Source organism: Littorina saxatilis, linkage group LG3 (assembly GCF_037325665.1).
Source record: "Littorina saxatilis isolate snail1 linkage group LG3, US_GU_Lsax_2.0, whole genome shotgun sequence".
Taxonomy (NCBI): domain Eukaryota; kingdom Metazoa; phylum Mollusca; class Gastropoda; order Littorinimorpha; family Littorinidae; genus Littorina; species Littorina saxatilis.
In genome coordinates, this window is record NC_090247.1 from 62,795,686 (window position 1) to 62,819,133 (window position 23,448).

General features: G+C 43.3%; 1 protein-coding gene across 1 annotated transcript; it reads right to left on the bottom strand.

Moving 5' to 3' along the window:
• Positions 1-522: 522 nt before the first annotated feature.
• LOC138962895 (uncharacterized) lies at positions 523-22,729 on the bottom strand. Its single transcript, XM_070334858.1, has 14 exons — positions 22,574-22,729; positions 20,942-21,041; positions 19,289-19,466; positions 17,191-17,446; positions 16,539-16,665; positions 15,528-15,675; positions 14,826-15,054; positions 14,426-14,543; positions 13,329-13,512; positions 8,894-9,042; positions 7,284-7,390; positions 5,459-5,591; positions 3,640-3,793; positions 523-1,249 (listed from the first exon to the last, which is right to left on the bottom strand). Exons 1-14 carry the CDS (start codon positions 22,635-22,637, stop codon positions 1,067-1,069), a joined length of 2,130 nt encoding a protein of 709 aa, XP_070190959.1. The 5' UTR covers positions 22,638-22,729; the 3' UTR covers positions 523-1,066.
• Between the last annotated feature and the right edge of the window lie 719 nt (positions 22,730-23,448).

Below are 23,448 nucleotides of genomic sequence, written 5' to 3' on the forward strand. Positions count from 1 at the left end.
CATGTTGATATCCACTTTGACCACGTACACGGATTGATTCCTTTATTGTTTTGGTCAAAATTAACCAGTAATAAAATTTGTATTTCTGAATACATTTGCTGATTGTTGCATACCAAAAGATAACCGACATGTGTCGAAAATGATTACATTTACTTTGCCTTCTGGTTCATGTCGATAAGGCCTAAAAAAAAAAGGTGTGGTTACGGTAACCCGACCTACCCTATTTTTAGGGGCCAACCCTATAACTATTACATTTGTTAAAAAAAAACAAAAAAACAAAAAAACACCCGAGTGCAGAAAACGCAATGAAAGCGAAAGCGCTCGAGTCGCACACTTATTTCCCTGTCAAGTAGGTTTAATTTGTACACATTAGAAAAAAAAGTAAAACAAAAAAAAACGGTGATTGCCTATCTTCCTACCCTACTTTTTTTGGCTATGTTACCTTTACCTCACCTATTTTTTTTATTTTTTGCCTAACCACTTACACGGACACAAACACTGAACACGACAAGACCCACACAGTACGTTTTTCAAAGCTTTATTCGTTGCCAATATATGAATAATCCTAAAACAGACAGACCGCTAACTAACGTTCCAAATTCAGAATAAAAAACCAAGAATGGTAGGTAAGTGGAACGTTTATTTTTGACAAAACAAAACGTTACATTTACAAGCTTTTGACGCTGACGTCATATCTGTATTTGTTTCATAAGAGTTTGTCTGTCTGTCTACGTCATCGTCCTTTGGGTCGACATATCCGTTGCCAACATCAGTTTTCTCCTGAGTAGAACAGAGACAGACAGTGGTGCACAACACCTCCACACCTTGTTATATTCTTTACTTTGTTTGACATTTCTAACAAGGGCATAAGCAATTGTCTGACCTTGACAGAACATGAAAAAAACAGTTCCTATCTATATGAAAAAAGTAACTACACACACTTAGCTTACTATACGGTCCCAAGGGTTTATAATAATTATTGGACTGAAAATGCCACCCTGTATTTTCGGAATAATATCTTGTTTAAACAAACAGCTCCTCACGCCTGCCTCGCCTCCTTGCTGTCTCACGGTGCTGTGCTGGCCGCGCCTGTCACGCACTGGGCTCGCTGGAGTAGCTGCGACATGGCCATGTGTGGATCTTCTACAGCGGATCCACACGCGTCATTCGCCTTCTGCAGCGTGTCGCATGTCTCGCGTGACGTGTTCCCTGCCGCGCCGCTCAGCACGCGTAGACACGCCACGTAGAACTGAAAGCACACGAATCACAACTGTTCTCTCATCTACTGTGCACACTGGTCGAGTTTCATTGGCGACCCTAGTCACTAGGGTCGGACTAAAGTTCGCCAAAACGGGGTCTGGTCGGACCTGATGACGTCACTCTGGTTGCTCTATTCCGACCCGAACACAGCCGATCGAGGGTTTGTGTGGTTCCAAAATGGCGTCGAATGTGCGGTGACTGCGATCTGTCAAGTGGTGTTTTACTTACGAGACAAATTGTAGATGGTGCTGTTAATTTCAAAGCACATTCTGCATTGACAACATGTTTGATGTAGTGTTGGCTATCTTTGCGAAGAATATTTGGTGGATATTGAGTTTGTTTATGTGAGTTTGTTTGAGCGTTAAGAAACTCCAAGAACATCCATCTATAGCGACGGCCATTTTGGATGAGTATATGGTTCGACCAGACTACGTTTCAGCGAAGCGAACCGAGTGACAAACCAGACGAGACTAGGGTCGACCATTGAAACTCAACTACTGAAGATCGCGTCATTAGACGAATTCCGGAAATAGTTTTCTTCCTCTTTGTTCATGGGATGAAACTCCCACGTTCACTCATGTTTTTGCATGAGTGGGTTTTTTTTTGTATGATCGTTTTTACCCCGCCATTCTTTAACATTTTGAATAGTTTGTGAAAAAGTGAACAGTTTTGCTTTTAGTGAGTCAAGTTTTCAATGCGCGCTCCTTTTCCACGTGTTTCAGACACACCCCTCGCTAGTGACTGGCCTATAATGCCACGTGCTTCAGACACACCCCTCGCTAGTGACTGGCCTATAATGCCACGTGCTTCAGACACACCTCTCGCTAGTGACTGGCCTATAATGCCACGTGTTTCAGACACACCTCTCGCTAGTGACTGGCCTATAATGCCACGTGTTTAAGACACACCCCTCGCTTGTGACTGGCCTATAATGCCACGTGTTTCAGACACCTCTCGCTAGTGACTGGCCTATAATGCCACGTGTTTCAGACACACCTCTCGCTAGTGACTGGCCTATAATGCCACGTGCGTACGTTAAACTAATTAAAAGCAATAATTATCACCCTGTTCACGACCCATACAAACCTGACAGTTATTTCCGAACATCGTATAATTTATCACAAAGCCTTGTGTACGCGTGTACATGTATAATAACCTTACGTAAACCTCAACCGTTAAAACAAACGGAAGTGAAACTGTGGATTCGCTTTTAGGATAGAGTCTACCTTTGAGAAAAAAAGCAATAAAAGTGATGACATTTGTAAAAGTGAATTTTTCTGTAAGTCTAAAGTAGTACAATTCTAAGTGCATTATTACACCCCCGGTATAGGGGTGTGTATAGGTTTCGCTCGATGTGTTTGTTTGTTTGTTTGGGTGTGTGTTTGTGTTCGCATATAGATCTCAAGAATGAACGAACCGATCGTCACCAAACTTGGTGAACAGGTTCTATACATTCCTGAGACGGTCCTTACAAAAATTTGGACCAGTCAAACACACGGTTAGGGAGTTATTGGTGGATTAAAATTATACAAGGACTTATAGAGGGACATCTTAATGGTCAAAGGGAAATAACCATTCTCACTCAGTCACTGCCACCAACTGAGAAGGTTATTTCCCTTTGACGGGGGTGTTTTTCCTACCTCGTAGGAATTTCTTGTTTATACATGTAAACACATCGTCAATGAAATGATCACAGCTGAGGAAGAGTAATATATGAATAAACATAGAATACAAAACACAGTTACCATAATGGTAAATTATACAAAACTGTGTGCACATTGTTGAAATTGAATTTCAAACATGAAACACAAACGCTGCAGAAATAAAACGTGTTAACGTGATAAAAAAAATTCGTTAACAAGTTATGTGTGTGTGTGTGTGTGTGTGTGTGTGTGTGTGTGTGTGTGTATGTGTGTGTATGTATGTGTGTGTACGTGTGTGTATGTGTGTGTGTGTGTGTGTGTGTATGTGTGTGTGTGTGTCTGTGTGTGTGGGTGTCTTTATGTGTCTGTGTGTGTTTGCGTGTGTGTGTGTACTCGTGCGTGTGACAGAGAGAATGAGAGAGAGAGAGAGAGAGATAGAGAGAGAGAGAGAGAGAGAGAGAGAGAGAGAGAGAGAGAGAGAGAGAGAGAGAGTGAGAGTGAGAGAAAGAGAGAGAGCTACAGAGAGAGACAGAGACAGAGACAGAGAGAGAGAGAGAGGGAGGGGAGAGAGAGAGGAAAGAAGAGAGAATGGAAGAGAGAGAGAGAGAGAGAGAGAGAGAGAGAGAGAGAGAGAGAGAGAGAGAGAGAGAGAGAGAGAGAGAGAGAGAGAGAGAGAGAGAGAGAGAGAGAGAGAGAGAGATTAGAGGAAAACCAGAAGAGCACCGGGAGCACCCACCGTGAAGGGGTCGATCTTCTTTTGACGCATACAGCGGCCGTACGTCATGTCGAAGGGCGAGGTCCTGTACATCATGAAGCACTCAGCCAGTGTGTCGCCCAGGTTGTCTCCCCCTGCCTTCACGATCTGCCGAGTCTCGAAACACAGCATGTCGCTGCACACAGCAGGATAAAATTAACAGTCAGCAATTAAGTCGCATAAAGTGTGCTTAAAACATTGAGTGAATCTGACGGCTAAATAGTTTGAAACTGAACAATATATTAATCTAAACAGTCTGTCAATCAATAAAATAAATGAGCTTATCAAAAAAAGAAAAGGTAAAAAAAAGTATCACCAGATAATAAATTTGGGTCGCTTCCTCCCATTGCGTTGAATGCACCAAAATGTGTCGCGTTAAATAGGTGTGTGCGTGCTTGTTTCAGCTACGTGCACGTGAGTGAAAATATCTAAGGTATTAACAGGGATAATGCCAAAGAAAACAGGCCCTCAGATCGCTTCCGAAGTTATACCATACGATTCTGCGTAACAAATAATACTACCGCGCAGGAGAACTGCCTTTACTTTGCAAAAGCATGCACAGATTGCCGACACGTCGCTCGCTGGTACGTGGGTTAATTATTCTCCAGATCTGGGTACCATTTTGTGACATGCACTTTCAGTCCTTTGACTGATTATAACGTATATTAAATGGCAACTGGAATGCATTCTCTTTACTTGTTTCAGTAATACTACAGTTAGATAATGATACAGACATGCAACAAAAAGCATATTATATATTTGTGTCTTTTTTTTCTCAATTGTTAGTGTTCAAAACCATGTCACACCATGTTACGAAGTTGACGTACTTCGAAACCCTTGTTATTTAATGAACGTAGACAAACAAAATGTGCAAGTATTTCTAATTCTTTCTCTGCATGCCAAGGAAAAAAATGGAACCAGTATTTAATCATGAAATCAATGTGTTTGGTTAAAATGCCTCAATTGAGTGAAGAAATGTCAACTTCGTTACATGGTTTTCCCTGGTACACAGCTCTGGAGACGTGTGTATTTTGACCTAATCGCGGGGACTGGTAGCACACACGGTATTGCCCGTTTGCAATTTGCTTGAATCTTTTCCCGAGATATTATTCTTATGTATTTATATATTTTTGGTATAGATATAATTATGAGCAGTGTTCGTTTTAATGTGTGAGTGAGAACAAAATTAACTCGGCAAACACATAACTGTGACATCTTTTGTGACCCCAATTAGAATATTCATTACTAGCGAGCGGCGTGTCTCCACCCGTGGTCGGCGGTCTGTGCATGCAAGCAATCACAATCAGTCAGTAGTCAACTCCGATGTGCATGGTTTTCAACGAAAAGAGCGTACTATTGAGCGGACCGTGCAAAAAGCAAAAATCAGAGCTAATTGACGGGCGCAGTGGCGTAGTAATAAGACGTCGGCTTCCTAATCGGGAGGTCGTGAGTTCGAATCCCGGTCGCTGCCGCCTGGTGGGTTAAGAGTGGAGATTTTTCCGATCTCCCATGTCAACTTATGTGCAGACCTGCTAGTGACTTAACCCCCTCCGTGTGTACACGCAAGCACAAGACCAAGTGCGCACGGAAAAGATCCTGTAATCCATGTCAGAGTTTGGTGGGTTATAGAAACACGAAAATACCCAGCAAGTTTCCTCCGAAAGCGGCGTATGGCTGCCTAAATGGCGGGGTAAAAACGGCCGTACTCGTAAAATTCCACTCGTGCAAAAAACACGAGTGTATGTGGGAGTTTCAGCCCACGAACGCAGAAGAAGAAGAAGACAACAACAACAAACTTTACTGTGTCTTCGCCTTTTGGATCTTTCTCTGTCCGGCGAGGATGAGGACGTCGTTGTTGTAGAATTTGTGGTGAGGGTCAGCCGGGATGGCGTCCACTAGGTCGTCTGGTCCACTGAAGGCGTCTTTTCTACCTCCTGGGGGAAAAGAGTTACAATGCAATAGTAAAACAAAGTCAACTGTAGTTTTCTTCAGGTTAATCGAAGTGCATTCAACTAAGCGCATTGTATTAGTTCGAGTGATATAATTGTGTTATCATTACCCTAACTCTTGACGTTTTCAACGCGTTACGTACGATGTGCGCAAAGCCTAATCTTCCGGACTGAGAGACTGCCTAACGCTGACATGTACTCATCTTGCCGAATGTCAAAGCGCATGCCTTTGAAAACCAGCTGCTATTCGCATGACATGCAGAAGACAAAATGAGAAGTTAGCCTAGTTTTTGACGAAGCAAACGTTGAGAGAATTAATTAAATATATTTTCTTTGGTGGGCAACAGGTCTAACTACAACATTATGTGCAACCATTCCAAATCCGTGAGCCTTTAAATGGGAAGTAACACATAATATATACAAATATAACTTGCTGGTGTGATGGCCTGTAATCTTTTTTAAATGGGAAGTAACACATAATATATACAAATATAACTTGCTGGTGTGGTAGCCTGTAATCTTTTTCTCAGAAATCGATGATTTCCTAACAAAGAAACATATCTCACTAACGTGATAACCGAATCTTCTTTGTACAAGTAACACAAACTTAGTTAAATCGACACGTTGCTTTCATGTAATTACATATAAAATATGCGCAAATGGTTAAATGCAGGCAACAGCTATCGTTAATGCAATGATTACACACATCGGGTGCCTGCAAGCTCCTAACAAGCCAACTTTCTAAACTTGGTTTTTTTTTTACAGAGTGTGTGATTGTATTTGTGTGGCTGTGGATACGCTTTTTGATTTTGAACAAAAGTAATGTATACAAATTATAAATAAACAAGTCGCGTAAGGCGAAAATACAACATTTAGTCAAGTAGCTGTCGAACTCACAGAATGAAACTGAACGCAATGCAACGCAGCAAGACCGTATACTCGTAGCATCGTCAGTCCACCGCTCACGGCAAAGGCAGTGAAATTGACAAGAAGAGCGGGGTAGTACTTGCGCTGTACCTCTCTTCGTTTTAACTTTCTGAGCGTGTTTTTAATCCAAACATATCATATCTATATGTTTTTGGAATCAGAAACCGACAAGGAATAAGATGAAAGTGTTTTTAAATTGATTTGGACAATTTAATTTTTATATATTTAATTTTCAGAGCTTGTTTTTAATCCAAATATAACATATTTATATGTTTTTGGAATCAGCAAATGATGGAGCATAAGATGAATGTAAATTTGGATCGTTTTATAAACAATTTGTTTTTTTACAATTTTCAGTTTTTTAATGACCAAAGTCATTAAGTAATTTTTAAGCCACCCAGCTGAAATGCAATACCGAAGTCCGGGCTTCGTCGAAAATTTCTTGACCAAAATTTCAACCAATTTGGTTGAAAAATTAGGGCGTGACAGTGCCGCCTCAACTTTCACGAAAAGCCGGATATGACGTCATCAAAGACATTTATCAAAAAAATGAAAAAAAAACGTCTGAGGATATCATACCCAGGAACTCTCATGTCAAATTTCATAAAGATCGGTCCAGTAGTTTAGTCTGAATCGCTCTACACACACACACAGACACACACACACACACACAGACACACACACACACACACACACACACACGCACGCACGCACATACACCACGACCCTCGTCTCGATCTGAAATCTCACCGCAAACAGTGGCAGGGAAATTTTCCTCGGCCTTGAACTTGGGATCATTGCACGTGATGGTCAGTACGTCCTGTTCCGGACGTGACGTCTTGCTGACGTCAACGTACCTGGCAAGGTATGTACACATCTTGTTTATAAGAAAAGTGATTTCTGTATTTTTTTGAAAGAAGTGGAGAAGCGCTACATGTTCTACGTTTTGGGTATTTAAGGGAAAATATGAAAAATTATTAGAATACACCGATTAACAGTTCCGCGGCCATTTTAGATTCGCACATGCGCACATCTTTTTCTACGAGCATTTTTGCTCCTTCTTCCTCTTCCGGTTTCCTGTTTTTGAGAAAATGCGCATCCGCAGATCGTTTTTTCGAAAAGTTTTTTCTTCTTCTTCCTGTTCCGGTTGATTTGAGAAAGCGTAGATTCAGTCGGCAAAAAGTGCCAGTTTGTAGTCTTCCAGCCCTGAAGTTGCTTTTGAGTGTTCGAAGAAAGAGTGTACAGGTTCTAAGGATTACATCGGGCACACAAACACGCGATTATCCTTTTTTCTCCCTTTGATTTGAACGCGTGCGCAAATAGTTTTGTACGAGTATGTTTGTACTTCTTCCTCTTCCGCTTTCCTTCTTCGTTCCATGTAAACGCCGAAACTGTTAACTGGTGTATTATTTTGATTACAGAAATAACCACTGGAACATCAGTATGCGGAACAAACTAATATTTGAGTCTATCGTTGGAATATGAGTGAAATGTTAGTGGTACATGTATGAATTAATGATTTCTTTTTCTGTTCTCTCTCACAGTGTAACTTAAATATTTTCCTCCCAAAAAAGGAAGGAAAGCTTTCTGCATGTGCTTAGCCATCACGCCATACTTGGTGTTCATTGACTTCAGTTTTTAAACAGGTTTAAATCGGGTATGTGTAGCTACCACTCAGTGTTATACCTCGTGCTGTTGAGTTGATTCCCGGATGTGGAACCTACTTTTTGAAAGAATATAAAAGTCCGATCATTTTACCTACACATTTGTGACCCTCCACCACGAAATGAGTCGCATAATTATGTCACCTCGCGCGGTGCTGCGCCGGGCTTAATTTAAGTCCGGTAAGTGTCTGGTAACAGTGTGAGGGTTACCTTAGTCACAGGCTTATAACTCAAACAGTTGTTGCTCTTTTCTAAAACGGTTTTCACCACTGGATAGAGCATACAAAACTCTTTTTGGAAAATGTAAAAAAAAAATGAAAATCATGCAAAGGTGACATGCGACTCATTCCGTGGTGGAGGGTCACATTTGCAACTTTGTGAATTGGGCGTGCATAAGCTGATGTTAATGTACACCAAATAAGAAGAAGTTCATAACTTTTCTGGGTGGCAGTACTGGGGCTACCTTGTATTTAAATTGATGATCCATTTGTTTAAGCTGTTGTATATATGGTGGAAGAATTAAGAATTTAATGAGAAAAAGAAACATACGAAGAAAGATGCGCCCCGCTTAAACAAAAAAATTAAAAAAATTAAAAAAAACCATACAGAAGAAGAAAAACCAGCACAAAAGAACGAAGGATAAAAGCAACTTGCATGCAACTGAGGTAAAAAAAAAAAAAAAAAAAGTAAATATACCTGTATGTCACTGTCAGATTACGATGCGTCATCACAGCTGAGTTGGTCTTCCTGTCAAATTGACGAAAAATGCGGTTGTCCCCCTTTGGCCACGGGCCTCCACGCCTTCTGTGTCTCCAAGGCCAAGGAGCGTCTTTTTTCTCGATGTACTGGCAGCCACAGTGACATTCACACGTCAAGCTCAATTCAATACAACAATACATCTGTATTATCTGAATGTAAGACAAACAGATTTGTTTCTTTCGGCTCGTATAAACGAATATTACATCACTCTTAAAACATACAAGCCCATATAATTCATCTGTCCACACGTATTCCAAATCAAACACAAACTCTGTACCCGCACCCTCACATACATATCCACACACATGCACTCCTGTGTCCATTATTCATCATAAATACATGGCCATTGATGGTATTATCATCCAACCTTAAATAAGGCATATAATAGGATATGAAAATGTCTTCATCAAAATAATGTGCTGCTGTCATGTGGGCAATGTGTCAGTTGTGAGACTGTTCGTGTTCTGCTAAGAGACTGTGTGTACACTATGCGTATTGATTGCCTGTTGTACTTTGTCTTGCATGAATGGGTTGGGTGACTGTGCGTGTCATCCGTTACTGTTTCTGATTGTATTTGTTGTTTCACTTGGGTGAACTTGTATTTGTTTTTTGTGTTTGATTAATAGATGTAATTTTCAGCGAATCCCGAGGCGTTGTACCTGCGAGGACGCAGTTGGTATAGAGCTGGGGGGGGGGGGGGGAGGGATGTAGCCGTGTGGCGATTTCATGTACTGTTGTTCCTCTCTTTTACTCCCTGTCTATTATCTTCCCCTGACCAAAGTTGTGTCTCCCGCTAGGATTATTGTGTGTTGTAGCTAATTGTAGGTGTGTATGGAGGCTGGTTTCTTATTGGTTGATAGCTTGAACGGGTGCGCGCGTGAGTCAGAATAATAGCGTGGGCTAGAAGAGTACCCGGTGTGATTTCGAAGTGTGAAGACGTGTCAGTGTGCGTATCTTGGATTGTGATGTTTTAGTTGTAGTTAAACGATGTTTGTGTTTCTGTAATAATCAATGCAAGTAGTGTAGTTTGGGCCATTATAAATGTATTTTGGCGAAGGAGTGATTCGAGGATTGTTTAGAGAGACTTTGTGTGTGTGTTCAGTTGAACAAACGTTTTAGAGCTGGGTTTATATCAGCGAAGTGACTTTCGACCGGGATCGTAATTCAAGTTCCGACGAGTTGTGTGCGGCTGTATATCAATCAATCACTATGAGGCTTATATCGCGCGTATTCCGTGGGTACAGTTCTAAGCGCAGGGATTTATTTAATTTTTTAATAATTTTTTTTATGCAATTTATATCGCGCACATATTCAAGGCGCAGGGATTTATTTATCCCGTGTGAGATGGAATTTTTTTTACACAATACATCACGCATTCACATCGGCCAGCAGATCGCAGCCATTTCGGCGCATATCCTACTTTTCACGGCCTATTATTCCAAGTCACACGGGTATTTTGGTGGACATTTTTATCTATGCCTATACAATTTTGCCAGGAAAGACCCTTTTGTCAATCGTGGGATCTTTAACGTGCACACACCAATGTAGTGTACACGAAGGGACCTCGGTTTTTCGTCTCATCCGAAAGACTAGCACTTGAACCCACCACCTAGGTTAGGAAAAAGGGGAGAAAATTGCTAACGCCCTGACCCAAAGTCGAACTCGCAACCTCTCGCTTCCGAGCGCAAGTGCGTTACCACTCGGCCACCCAGTCCGTATATTGAGGAAGGAACTGTAAGTAGATATTGTTTCTTTGGTATTATTGTCTTTGCTATGTTTAATCAGTTCTATGATGTGTTCTGAGCGTATGATTGATGCTATGGCGTGTACGCATGCATATGTGTCAGCCATTCTGTTTCCCGCGACAGCTGAGTGTCTTTGTTCACGACGTAGCGTGCCTTGTGACGTCATAGCTTGAGTCACCTCCCTCAGTAACTTGTAGTAGTAGTATGGACCTTGAAATTATCGGCCCTCGTCACGCTTCAATGCGTGCAGACGTGACGTGTCCTCGGAGGTCTATTGTGTTGTAAAGGATAATAGGTCCTGTCTCCCAATCGCTCTTTCTCTCTCTCTCCCCCCCCCCCCCCTCTGTTCACGTGATATAGTAGGTTTATTGTGGAATGTATGTATGGTTAGGATGCATTGGTATGAATGGTGCGTTTTTACTTGTTATGCCATGTACTTATATTATGTTTTCTTTTCTTTTCATGTGTCATCAGACACTGCTTTCTGGTGTACGATAAATAAAAGGCACGTTATCGCAACCTCTGTCTTGGCGTCTCATTTATGCTTCCTGGCCTATTTTCCCCCTTCCACTCCACCCTATCACATCTGGCGGTGACCCTCCACCACTGAATGAGTCGCATGTCACCTTTGCATGATTTTCATATTTTTACATTTTCCTCAAGAGTGTTTAATGCTCTATCTAGTGGTGAAACCCGTTTTAGAAAAGAGCGAACACTTTTTGAGTTGTAAGCAAGTGACTAAGGTGACCCTGGGACAGGCTGATCTTTCTTAACCCAGTGTGGGAAATTCAGTGGGGCGACCACCCCCAACCCAGCGCGTCCCCGGGTGGCGGATAGGGGAACGGTCTTCAGATATGGAGATCAGCCGCTTGCGGCCGCGGACCAAACTGGCTCCGGGTGGGATCCCGGAAAATCCTCCCCCCTGTGCTCTCAGGGTAGGACGTACGGGCCATGAGCTAAGGGTGAGGTAACCCCGACAGAAAACCCCGAATGCTGAAGACGGAGGACCCGGGCCGCACGGCGCATTCTAACAAACCACGGGTACACGCACTTACGCAAATGATGACACAATCAACCAGCACAGATGGAAATGGCGCTCGCCCATTGAGGACCCCCCAGGGTGGAGCAGCGTCGGGTCAAAATGCGAACGCCAAGAAGAAGAAGAAGAAGACTAAGGTGACCCTCACACTGTTACCAGACACTCCCCGGACTTATAGTAAGCTTAGCGCAGAACCGCGCGAGGTGACATGCGACTCATTCCGTAGTGGAGGGTCACAATTATAAGCGTGATGTAAGCAGTGGACGCTCAAAACACAATTAGAGAGTCAAACATGATTGCTAAGATTTCACGCAAATGTTTCTTATTTTATTTTGTTTCGTCTTCTTTTTATTTGTTGTTTGTTTATCTTTTATTTGGCTATCTCTATCAGAGCAATATGCAGACTTATGGAACTTGGAATTAGAGTATTATATTATATATGAAGTCTTATATCGCGCGCGTATCTCCAGACTCGGACTCAAGGCGCAGGGATCTATTTATGCCGTGTGAGATGGAATTTTTTACACAATACATCACGCATTCACATCGACCAGCAGATCGCAGCCATTTCGGCGCATATCCTACTTTTCACGGCCTATTATTCCAAGTCACACGGGTATTTTGGTGGATTTTTTTTTATCTATGCCAATACAATTTTGCCAGGAAAGACCCTTTTGTCAATCGTGGGATCTTTAACGTGAACACCCCAATGTAGTGTACACGAAGGGACCTCGGTTTTTCGTCTCATCCGAAAGACTAGCACTTGAACCCACCACCTAGGTTAGGAAAGGGGGGAGAAAATTGCTAACGCCCTGACCCAGGGTCGAACTCGCAACCTCTCGCTTCCGAGCGCAAGTGCGTTACCACTCGGCCACCCAGAGTATGCCAATGTTAGGGTTTTAACCCTTGTCTACGGTTAGGCCCTACCTCAGGTTGACCAGATATGCAAAGTTATAAAACTAAAATAATTGCCCGATTTATGATTTACACTTACCTTCAGCATCTACCTAGAAGATAATCTAGTTTGGCTTAAGCTTTGTCGATACATTTTTATTATCAGCTCGACACATACAAGTGCATTCAATAGTTATCTGAAAGAAACATTAAATAATTCCTGGACAGATTTCTTTTCAAAGGATTATTTGATATTTGTGAGAAAAACAGTTCAACGTGAACAAGAAGGCACACACACGTTCCCGTTCAGACATCTCTAATTCTCCTCCATTCTCTCTGTATGTTTGCCTGTCTGCCCTGTCTGTCTGCCTTGTCTGTCTGTATGTCTGTCTGTCTGTCTCTCTCTCTCTTTCTCTCCCTCTCTCTCTCTCTCTCGCTCTACCAAGAGCTCACACACACACACACACACACACACACACACACACACAAATACACACACTCACACAAAGACATACACAGCCACACACACACACAGCCACACACACACACACACACACACACACACACACAAATACACACACTCACACAAAGACATACACAGCCACACACACACACAGCCACACACACACACACACACACACACACACACACACACACACACACACACACAAACTGGCGTGTTCACTGCCCTCACCTCTTTCAAAGCCTGGTTGGTGACAGAGTTGAAATGGCCGCCAATGACCAGATGCGGCACATTTTGTCGGACTAGGACTTGGGTCTTGATCTCACTCATGTACACGTCACCCTGGCTGTCAAAGGCGTAGCCGGCAAACACCTCGGTCTGCACTTCACTGCACTTGATGTTGGCCATTCGGTAACTGGGTGCACAAATACAGTCATAACTATTCCCAAAAAAGATAAAATCCGAACGTAGCATCACCCACCATTGTCCATGTGTGCGTATGTGTGTGTGTGTGTGTGTGTGTGTGTGTGTGTGTGTGTGTGTGTATGTGTCTGTCTGTGTGTTTGTGAGTGTGTGTGTGTGTGTATCCGTGAGGTCAATGAATAGTCAGTCACATTTCTTATTGACAAGCCTTGTCAATGCTGTATGTTATGTTTATGTGTATATACAAGAAAAAAACAAAACACACCTCCGAAATTCCAAAATTCAGAATCAAAAACCAAGAACAAGAAGCTATTGAAACATTTAATTTGTAACAAAACGAAACCTTCCTCCGACTTTGTTGTTGATGGTAACCTAAACTCTCGTTATCTTCGAAACCTTCCCCCTCCTCCCTGTTTTGCATTTCGTACATAACAGCATTTACTATCAAAACGGCCACCATCATAGTAGTGCAGGAACTGGTGTTAGAGATATCTTACTTCCCGTGCAAACCAGCTTAATGATCATTCCTCTGACACCCGCCCCCGGCCCCCCCCCCCTCCGCCCCATTTTACCTTATCTCCATCCACCTCCCGATTTTCTTTTCCCCGACATTGTTGTTGTCATCTAACATCCGATTATCTCCCCTTCCTCGTCTACCTTGTTTTAAATTATTCTTGAGTTCTTTTTTGTTTTTATCTGATATTTTCAGTAAGAGTGTTAGTATTATAATGATATGCACAGCACATGTATAAAGCAATTGCTGTTAGCACGTATATTTATTACCACACCTTATATAAGTATAGCTTATTGTGTGGTCCCGAGTGTTTCTGCTCTCTCAAAGTTCACCTTATGTTTCCTGAATACAATAGGTTTAAGCCAACAAGCGCTCAGCCACAATGTCTTACAAGCAAGGCAATTCGATGTTGATGTCGTCACGTCCGAAGAAGGTGCTGACGTCACCAGGGGAATAACGGTTCCAGTATGACGTCCTCACGTCCCTCGTCTTACAGGTTTGGCGGTTTCCTGCGGCAGGATAAAAATGAGTGCCACAGTTTTATCGATATTTTCTCATTCGTGTTCAAAATAAAGACTGTAAGAATACAAACAAATTTAAACAAAGCTTACTTACAGCAAAGCGTTTAATTAAGTCTACCAAGATTAAAGAGCCGGAAAAAGATATCTAGAGGATAGGGTATTTCGTAACTCTCCAGGAGAAGGGCACAGGAATCATATAAGAGAAAATCCACTGCACGGTGTTTCAATCACAGTAAACCTTGAAACCAAGATTTTGTGGCACAATGGTACCTTTCTTCTTATACTTCATCAGTATTTGTTTTTCTGGTTCTAGAGAAGTCATTGTCTCGTTGCTAGGACAACCAGCCATGGTCTGGAGTCGACTGATTGGGAGGTGGAAGTCTTGCTTGTTTTGGCAGTCACTGGCGGCCTGTTGCAGTAGCTGGCATGTCTGTGTCTGGTCCACCCGGGCCACTGCACTTTGGCCATCCGTCAGTACGCGCATACACGTCACGTACAGCTGTGGAATAAATACCCATACAAATATACAAGGTCATCAAAACGAAAATGTACCCTATTTCATGTTGTTTCCACTTTTTTGTTTGACCAAATGTTTCGTGAGGCGTCAGTCGAAGTAGAGAAGGCACCGTAACATTTTAAGGGTATTTCTTTGGATGGCATTTGTACATTGTACTGCCAGTCAGGAATTCAAAATGGCCATTTGTGTGCTTATGTGTGTGTGTGTGAGTGTGTGTGTGTGTGTGTGTGTGTGTGTGTGTGTGAGTGTGTGTGTGTGTGTGTGTGTGTCTCTCTCTCTCACTCTCTGTTTCACTATCTCTCTCTCTTCCTCCCTCCTTCTCTCTCTCCTCTCTCTCTCCCTCTTTCCTTCTCTCTCCCTCTCTCTCTCCCTCTTTGTTTCTCTCTCTCCCTCCCTCTTTCTCTCTCTCTCTCTCTCTCTCTCTCTGTCTCTCTCTTTCTCTCTCTCTATCTCACTTTAAAGCGGTCGGTATCCCCCTCACACAGCCTCTTCTTCATGTCCTGACCCCACGAGGTGAAGAGTTCAGTGCAGTCATAGAGGTGTTCCCCTATGTCGCTGCTCTCGGCCTGCACCATCTTCTGCATTTCCATACACAGCGGGGCCCTGGGAAATATAGCACCACGGTGTACCGATCTACTTTTCTGGGTTAAGCATCATTTAAACCGCTACAGATCTGCCAAGACATGAACATGGAATACAGTCATCATTTGAATTTATTTACACGACAGTGTACACGACAATGTTTACCTTTGCTGCACGTGTTGCCTGGTGAAAATATTTAAGGAGGGTCTGCATGATACTGTCGACACGACACGACACGACACGGCGCGACGCGACACGACACAACACCACTCCACACCACACCCACAACACCACACCACACAACACACCACACCCACAACACGACACCACATCACACTACACCACACTACACCACACCACACTACACCACACCACACCACACTACACCACACCACACCACACCTCACCACACCACACCACACCACACTACACCACACCACACTACACCACACTACACCACACCACACCACACCCCACCACACCACACCACATCACACCACACTACACCACACCACATCACACCACACCACACCACACCACACTACACCACACCACATCACACCACACTACACCACACCACACTACACCACACCACACCCCACCCCACACCACACCACACCCCACCACACCACACCACACCACACTACACCACACCACACCACACCACACCCCACCACACCTCACCCCACCACACCACACTACACCACACCACAGCACACTACACCACACCACACCTCACACACTACACCACACTGCACCACAACTCACCACACCACACTACACCACACCACACTACACCACACCACACCACACCACACCACACTACATCACACCACACTACACCACACCACACCACACAACACAACACAACCCAACACTGGTACCTTTGCTGCACGTGCTGCTTGGTGAGGAGAGTGAAGACGTCCCTGACGCTGTCCGGGTGGTGGTGTGGGTCAAGTTGCAGGTCCTGCGTCACGCTGTCCACGTCGTCCTCACTGTTGTCTGGACCTCCTGCACACAGCATGATATTTGTTCAACTTGTCATTTTGTGTGTGCGTTGGTTCGTTGATATTTTTGGTTTGGTTGGTTGTTTAATTGTGATGGGGACGTGTGTGGTTTTTTTTTTTTTTTTTTTTTTGGGGGGGGGGGGGTATTTGATATTTTTTGTTGCTTTTGTGCGTGGGTGTCTTAAATTGTTTGCTAGTTTGTTCCTTTCTTTCTTTCTTAGTTAGTTTGCTTGTTTGATCTATCTGGGGTCGTTGTTTTCGTTGCTTGCTTAATTTTTTCTTTCTGTCTATCTTTAGTCTTTGATCTTGTTTGTTTGTTTGTTTATGTGTTGATTTGTTCGTAAGTTTGTTGTTTGGTTTGTGTTTTGCTCCTTTGCTTGTTTGTTTGTTGGTTTCTTTGTTGTTTCTTTGTTGGTTTCTTTGTTGGTTTCTTTGTTTGTATGTGTTTAGCTTGGTTTTTTTACATTTGTTTTTGTGTGTTTTGTTTGTTTGTTAACTTCTTTGTTTGTTCTTACACATCCATACTCACCACACACTGTTGCTGGGTAGCCTTCAAACGCCTTGAGGTCAGACCCAGAACACGTGATCTCCAGGGTGGGCTTGTCGTGACGTCGTCGCTGCCAAGACATGACGTTGGTGAAGAGGATGGTCAGCTTGCCCACCGTCACTTCCGCCTTCTTGGCCCGGGCATCGTAGCGACCTGCGACCTTCCTGGACTCGTCCACACTGGCCCCGGTCTGACTCCACTCCCATGGACTGGCCGAGAACCGACCTTTGTCCTGGTACTGACACACAAGTACAAGCCATACACTACCCACACTCCAATGAACGGTTTGTAGACATTGTGATCATTTGCATTTCAAATAGAACGGCCATGTAAAGGCTTGCTTGAGCCCGAAGATGACTTCACGAAGATTTCGAAAAGTCTTTTTATTTAAAATTCAGTGCAAAAGCTCTAGTCTGGAAGTCCACGTATAAAATGTAAAGTTAGACTCTCGGTACCTCTGTTATGGTCACCAAGCATTTATTTTCACTGGTACATGTGCGCTAACAAAATAAGTCAATCTAACCTCCAGTGTATAGCTCATGTGAGACCCTCTGGTACTTGAATGTTCTCCTCTATTTAAACAAACCAAACACACTATGCATGTTTTGCTCTGTTTTCCTATCAAAATCGTTCCAAGATAATTATACCACTGTGCTTTTGCGAGTGAAATTTGTGCGCCATGATTGCCAATTATTTCTACATAATAACTACGAACAAACAGAATTTACACTCCCCGGCAATACCGGCACGGTTGGCCTAGTGGTCGAGATCGGGAGGTCGTGGGTTCGAACCCCGGCCGGGTCATACCTAAGACTTTAAAATTGGCAATCTAGTGGCTGCTCCGCCTGGCGTCTGGCATTATGGGGTTAGTGCTAGGACTGGTTGGTCCGGTGTCAGAATAATGTGACTGGGTGAGACATGAAGCCTGTGCTGCGACTTGTGTGTGGCGCACGTTATATGTCGAAGCAGCACCGCCCTGATATGGCCCTTCGTGGTCGGCTGGGCGTTAAGGAAACAAACAAACAAACAAACAAACAAACTCCCCGGCAATGCCTAACAGCAAGCTAAATAACTTTTTTCAACACTTTTTTCACGTGGTTACCTGGTGACCCATTAGTGTGTGAGGTCTGATAAAGTGAAAGGTTTTCTACGAAATAAATTAATGCTTTTTCAAAACAATCATTACTTCATTAATTATTTTGAAAATGGGTAATAGTCCGCTTACTAAGACGATTAATAGAAAAGTACAAGCATTTGAACAAGTGCTGGAAAACAGACACGAAAAACCAAGTACAAGACTCCTCAATTGATCGATACGAAGGACAATGCCACGGTCCTTATTCTCAGGCAAGCGCACGTGCATTGTTAGGCAGAAGCCAGCTGCTGGCCGTAAAACTTGTCACTTAAAAAACTTGTCGCCTTTGCCTTCGTCAGGCACGTTTCTGCTGTGTGTAATGTCTCCTTTGTTGGATATTTTTGATGTGGTTGTTATGATCCTGCTTCGTGCGTTTTAGGTTTATATTTGAATAGAGGTAAGCTTATACATGCTCACGTTCACGAATTTTGAGGTAACTAAAATTTTGAATGATTCTGACTTTTTATTTTTATTTGTAAGATATGCACCGAAACCGCAGTTGGCATAAGAATATTTTTTCAACACCGACAGAAATGACAATGACGTGAACCAAAAACGAAGACAGTACATGCCTTTTGATCTGTGAGACCAGCAAAACACACACACACACACACACACACACACACACACACACACATACACACACATACACAAACACACAAACACACACACACACACACACACACACACAGCCACACACACACACAAACTGGCGTGTTTACTTCCCTCACCTCTTTCAAAGAGTTACACAGTGTAAAGGGGGAAGAATTGTTTTCTTAGTTGCAGTGAGGACTGAAAAGACTGCATAGCATGATTGGAGATATTTTAATTCTCTCGAAAAAATGTATGCAATGTAAGCAAATATCTTGTTACAACCACAAATACACACCGCAACCTGTCACCACAACAAAGCAGCCCCCCCCCCTCCCCCTACCCTAACTATACCTGTCCGAACTTGACATTATCCAGCGCGAGCTGCTGGTAGGACACGGTGTTGTCGCTGTTGGTGGTGGTGATGTTGAGCACGACGCCAGTCATGTAGGCGTTGTTGTTGAAGCTGTCGTCCTTATCCACATACACCTCTGTCTGGTCCCCACCACACGCAACGTTCGCCATCTTGTATCTGATCACATGATCCTGCTTTGTATCCCATCAGAACGTATGCTACTGTGTATATATCTGATCACATGATTCTGCTTTCATCAGAACGTATGCTACTGTGTATTTGAACACAGCATACTGCTTAGTAGCTGATCACATCATGCTACTGTGTCACTAATCACATTACAAACATTTTGTATCTGATCCCAACATGCCACTGCGTATCTGATCACGTTGTACAACGGTGTATTGATCAAATTATATGCTACTGTGCCTGGTCACATGATTATAGTGTTTATCTGATCACAAGATAATACTGTGTATCTGATCACATCATACTACCGTATATCTGATCACAACATGCTGCAGTGTATCTGATCACAACTATGCATTTGATCACATTCTACCTTTGTCTATCTGATTATAATCATAGTACTGCCACGTACCCCATGCCACGGTGGTCATAGTGTATATGATCATCAGATTCCCTCAGATACGACTGAGAACCACATACATCAGCTGGTATTTGAGTACCAGACAGCCTCATTAACACGTAGAAACATCTTGTATCTGGCCACAATATACTCCTGTGATACGAACTCGTTCCTGCAGTTTTTCATATTTTCCCCTCCCCTGATTTTAATACTCGCTGTGCACAGCTATGCAAGTTTCGTGTCAATTTCAGTCACTCCTTGCCTTCAAGATACAGTCATTGTCGATACAATCACTGTTCATTCCTTTATATTTAGTTATTGTGTATTTAATCACTCATTTACTCACTAGCTCGTTCACCCACGACAATAGAATTCCAAAAACAAAACTCCGTCGGATTTGTATGGGTTGCGGACGAGTGAATACCCTTGCCAAAACATCTGACAAAAATTGGAGGGAATACAACCAAAAAAAAAAAAAAAAGTATGTAATATTAGAACGTTTCAATATTAGTGTGGTATGACATGTCATATTCACAGCTCCCGTGGGACTTTAATGCCAACATTGATTGTATTGGTTTAACTGGTTCATTTGGGGTAAAACTATTGGAAAATGATGGGGTTTAAATTTTTCGACCCCTCAACCCCCATTTCGGGCCCCCCCAGAAGCGACTGAATTATTAACTCCGCTAATAATGGACATATTTCTATGATCTTAAGGTGGTTTTGGGATAGTTGACCAGTTAAACCAATAAAATCAATTTTGGCATTCAAATCCCACAGAATTACACTTCATACCACACTATATGAAAAAACAAAGCGTTACAGTCACTAACCTTCGATCCCGCGGTCTTTCAAGTGGTCAGGAAGACAAACACTTAAAATACCAAAAATAAACTTATCTGACAAACGGTCCAGAAGCTGGCTCGGAAACACAAGCGACAAAAATAATTGGAGGAGCCACTCACTAGCGCGGGTGTGTCGGAAACACGTGCTCTTATATCCACCCATACACACCCGACGGACTTAACTCCGAAAATCGTCCTATTGTCCAGGGACGTCCTACCTGCATGGCAAGTTGACCAGGAACGGCGACTGTTGCTTGAAGAAGGGCACCGTCTTCCCCTCCCGTCCCCTGTGCTCACACACCCATTTCTTGGACCGTCCTACACACACACACACACACACACACACACACACACACACACACACACGGGCACACACACGGGCACATACACACACATTAATTTACTCATTGCTTGACTGAATGTGAAAAGCCGATTAGAGATATTTACGAAGATATGTTGCATAATCATTCATAGTTGCAGTTTTAAAAATAGTGTCGTTCCCGCATAGGTTATCCTGTAAACTCTCACAGATGTGTTCGGTCTTAACCGTGGGAACAGATTCCTTACACTCGGATGTAGGCTACACCAACAAGAAACACCGTGGCTACGTCATTTGCAATTTGGAAATCTGTTCCTGAATAGATTCTGCAAATTGATATTGGTTTCGGTAACAAGATGAATTCAATAACACATGACCAGTTTGCACGTGACGCAGGCATGATGTTGATGTGTGGTATGTGTCTAAGAGGAAGGTTGATCTTAACCAACGCAAAAGCCTTCTCCGACCTTCTTCTCCTTCTTCTTCTTCTTCTTTAGCGTTCCAGAATGTTCTGGTTACGTGTGAGCTCGTTTGCCCATTTATTTATATGGGAGATTTATATAGCGCTTGACGTTCTCTAAGCGCTTTACATATTAATGTCTGCCGTGTGAGATGGAATTTGTTTACACAATATATCACGCATTCACATCGGCCAGTAAATCTCAAGCCATTACGGCGAATATTTACTTTCCACGGCCTATTATTCCAAGTCACACGGGTATTTGGTGGACATTTTTTATCTATGCCTATACACTTTTGCCAGGAAAGACCCTTTTGTCAATCGTGGGATCTTTAACGTGCACACCCCAATGTAGTGTACACGAAGGGACCTCGGTTTTTCGTCTCATCCGAAAGACTAGCACTTGAACCCACCACCTGGGCTAGGAAAGGGGGAAGAACTCGCAACCTCTCGCTTCCGAGGCAAGTGCACTTACCACTCGGCCACCCAGTCCCACATAGTCAGCTTCACTCCGCTTTCGTTGAGTAGGCATGCTGGGTATTGTCGTGTTTCCATAACCCACCAAACTCTGACATGGATTACAGGATCTTGTCCGTGCGCACTTGGTCTTGTGCTTGCGTGTACACACGAAGGGGGTTAAGTCACTAGCAGGTCTGCACATAAGTTGACCTGGGAGATCGGAAAAATCTCCACTCTTAACCCACCAGGCGGCAGCGACCGGCATTCGAACTCACGACCTCCCGATTAGGAGGCCGACGTCTTTCCACCACGCCACTGCGCCCGTCTTCTCCGATCAATTAAGTTCTACATCGTGCATGGTTTGCTCGGGACGAAAGGTATCCTTAACAAAAGCGAAATAATGCAGTTGAACAAACAAACTAACCTAAAACATAAAGTGCCGACACTGATTAAAGGCGGGTTTTAATTGAGCCCTAAGTCGACTCCGCGAAGACTTCGTGAAGTCTGTTTACCGAAAGCTTACTGCTAAATCTTCGTGCGACTAGATTCGCGAAGTATACTTCTCGTAGTAGACTTCGCCCAATTGGGGACAGGCTTATCATGAATACGCACCGAAGGTGTGTTGACTGCATGAAGAAAGAAGAATCACGGACACAAGTATTCTCAAAGTCGCCATGATGCGCAGAAACACCTTTTCACCTCTCCGTCTGGAATCTTCAAGCCGAGAATGACTGATGTTCCTTGGGTATTGTGTCTTTTAAAGCGGAGAAGAAAATGGGCTCGCCTTACGAGGACCATTAATAGCCATGCGTGATGCCGCATCATCAACAATTGCTCTTTTCTGAGCCGTGAATTGGAATTTATGAGAACGATAAAAGAGACGAAATAATGCAGTAGTAAAAGCTTTGTGTAATACAATATCACATTCCCAGCTGCTGTTAAGATTGTTATTCACGAAGGCGATGAAATAAATGAAAAGTACTCTGCCTGCGTGTGTAGGCTCAGCTGTTATTTGTGCGTTACTTTCATGTTTGACCAAATATGACATTTGGCACAGGTCAAAACTGTCATTTTTGTGTGTTAAATATTGCTTAGTAGGGGCCCGGTAGCTCAGTTGGTAGAGCACTGGACTTGTGATCGAAAGGTCGCAGGTTCGAATTCGGGCCGGGACGGACACGGGTCAACTTTATGTGCAGACCCAGAGACGGAAGCCATGTCCCACCCCCGTGTCATCACAATGGCACGTAAAAGACCTTGGTCATTCTGCCATAAGTGCAGGTGGCTGAATACACCTAAACACGCAGACACCTGGGTAGCGCGACTCCGTTGCTGCTAGCTTTCCACTGGGAGGAAGCGACCTGAATTTCCCAGCGATGGGACAATAAAGTAATGACAATGAAATTGGCCCTTACCCTTTACCAATATCACATAATGACTGATAGGTTAACCCTTTTTTATGACACTCTTGGCAGTATCACATAGTGACT

Excerpts from the sequence above, each read along its gene's own strand:
- LOC138962895 (XM_070334858.1), bottom strand. The coding sequence starts at position 22,637 with ATGGCGACTTTGAGAATACTTGTGTCCGTGATTCTTCTTTCTTCATGC. Across the intron at positions 17,447-19,288 it reads ATAATGTCAAGTTCGGACAG|TACCAGGACAAAGGTCGGTT; the intron begins GTATAGTTAGGG and ends CTTGTGTGTCAG. Across the intron at positions 16,666-17,190 it reads CTACCCAGCAACAGTGTGTG|GAGGTCCAGACAACAGTGAG; the intron begins GTGAGTATGGAT and ends TGCTGTGTGCAG.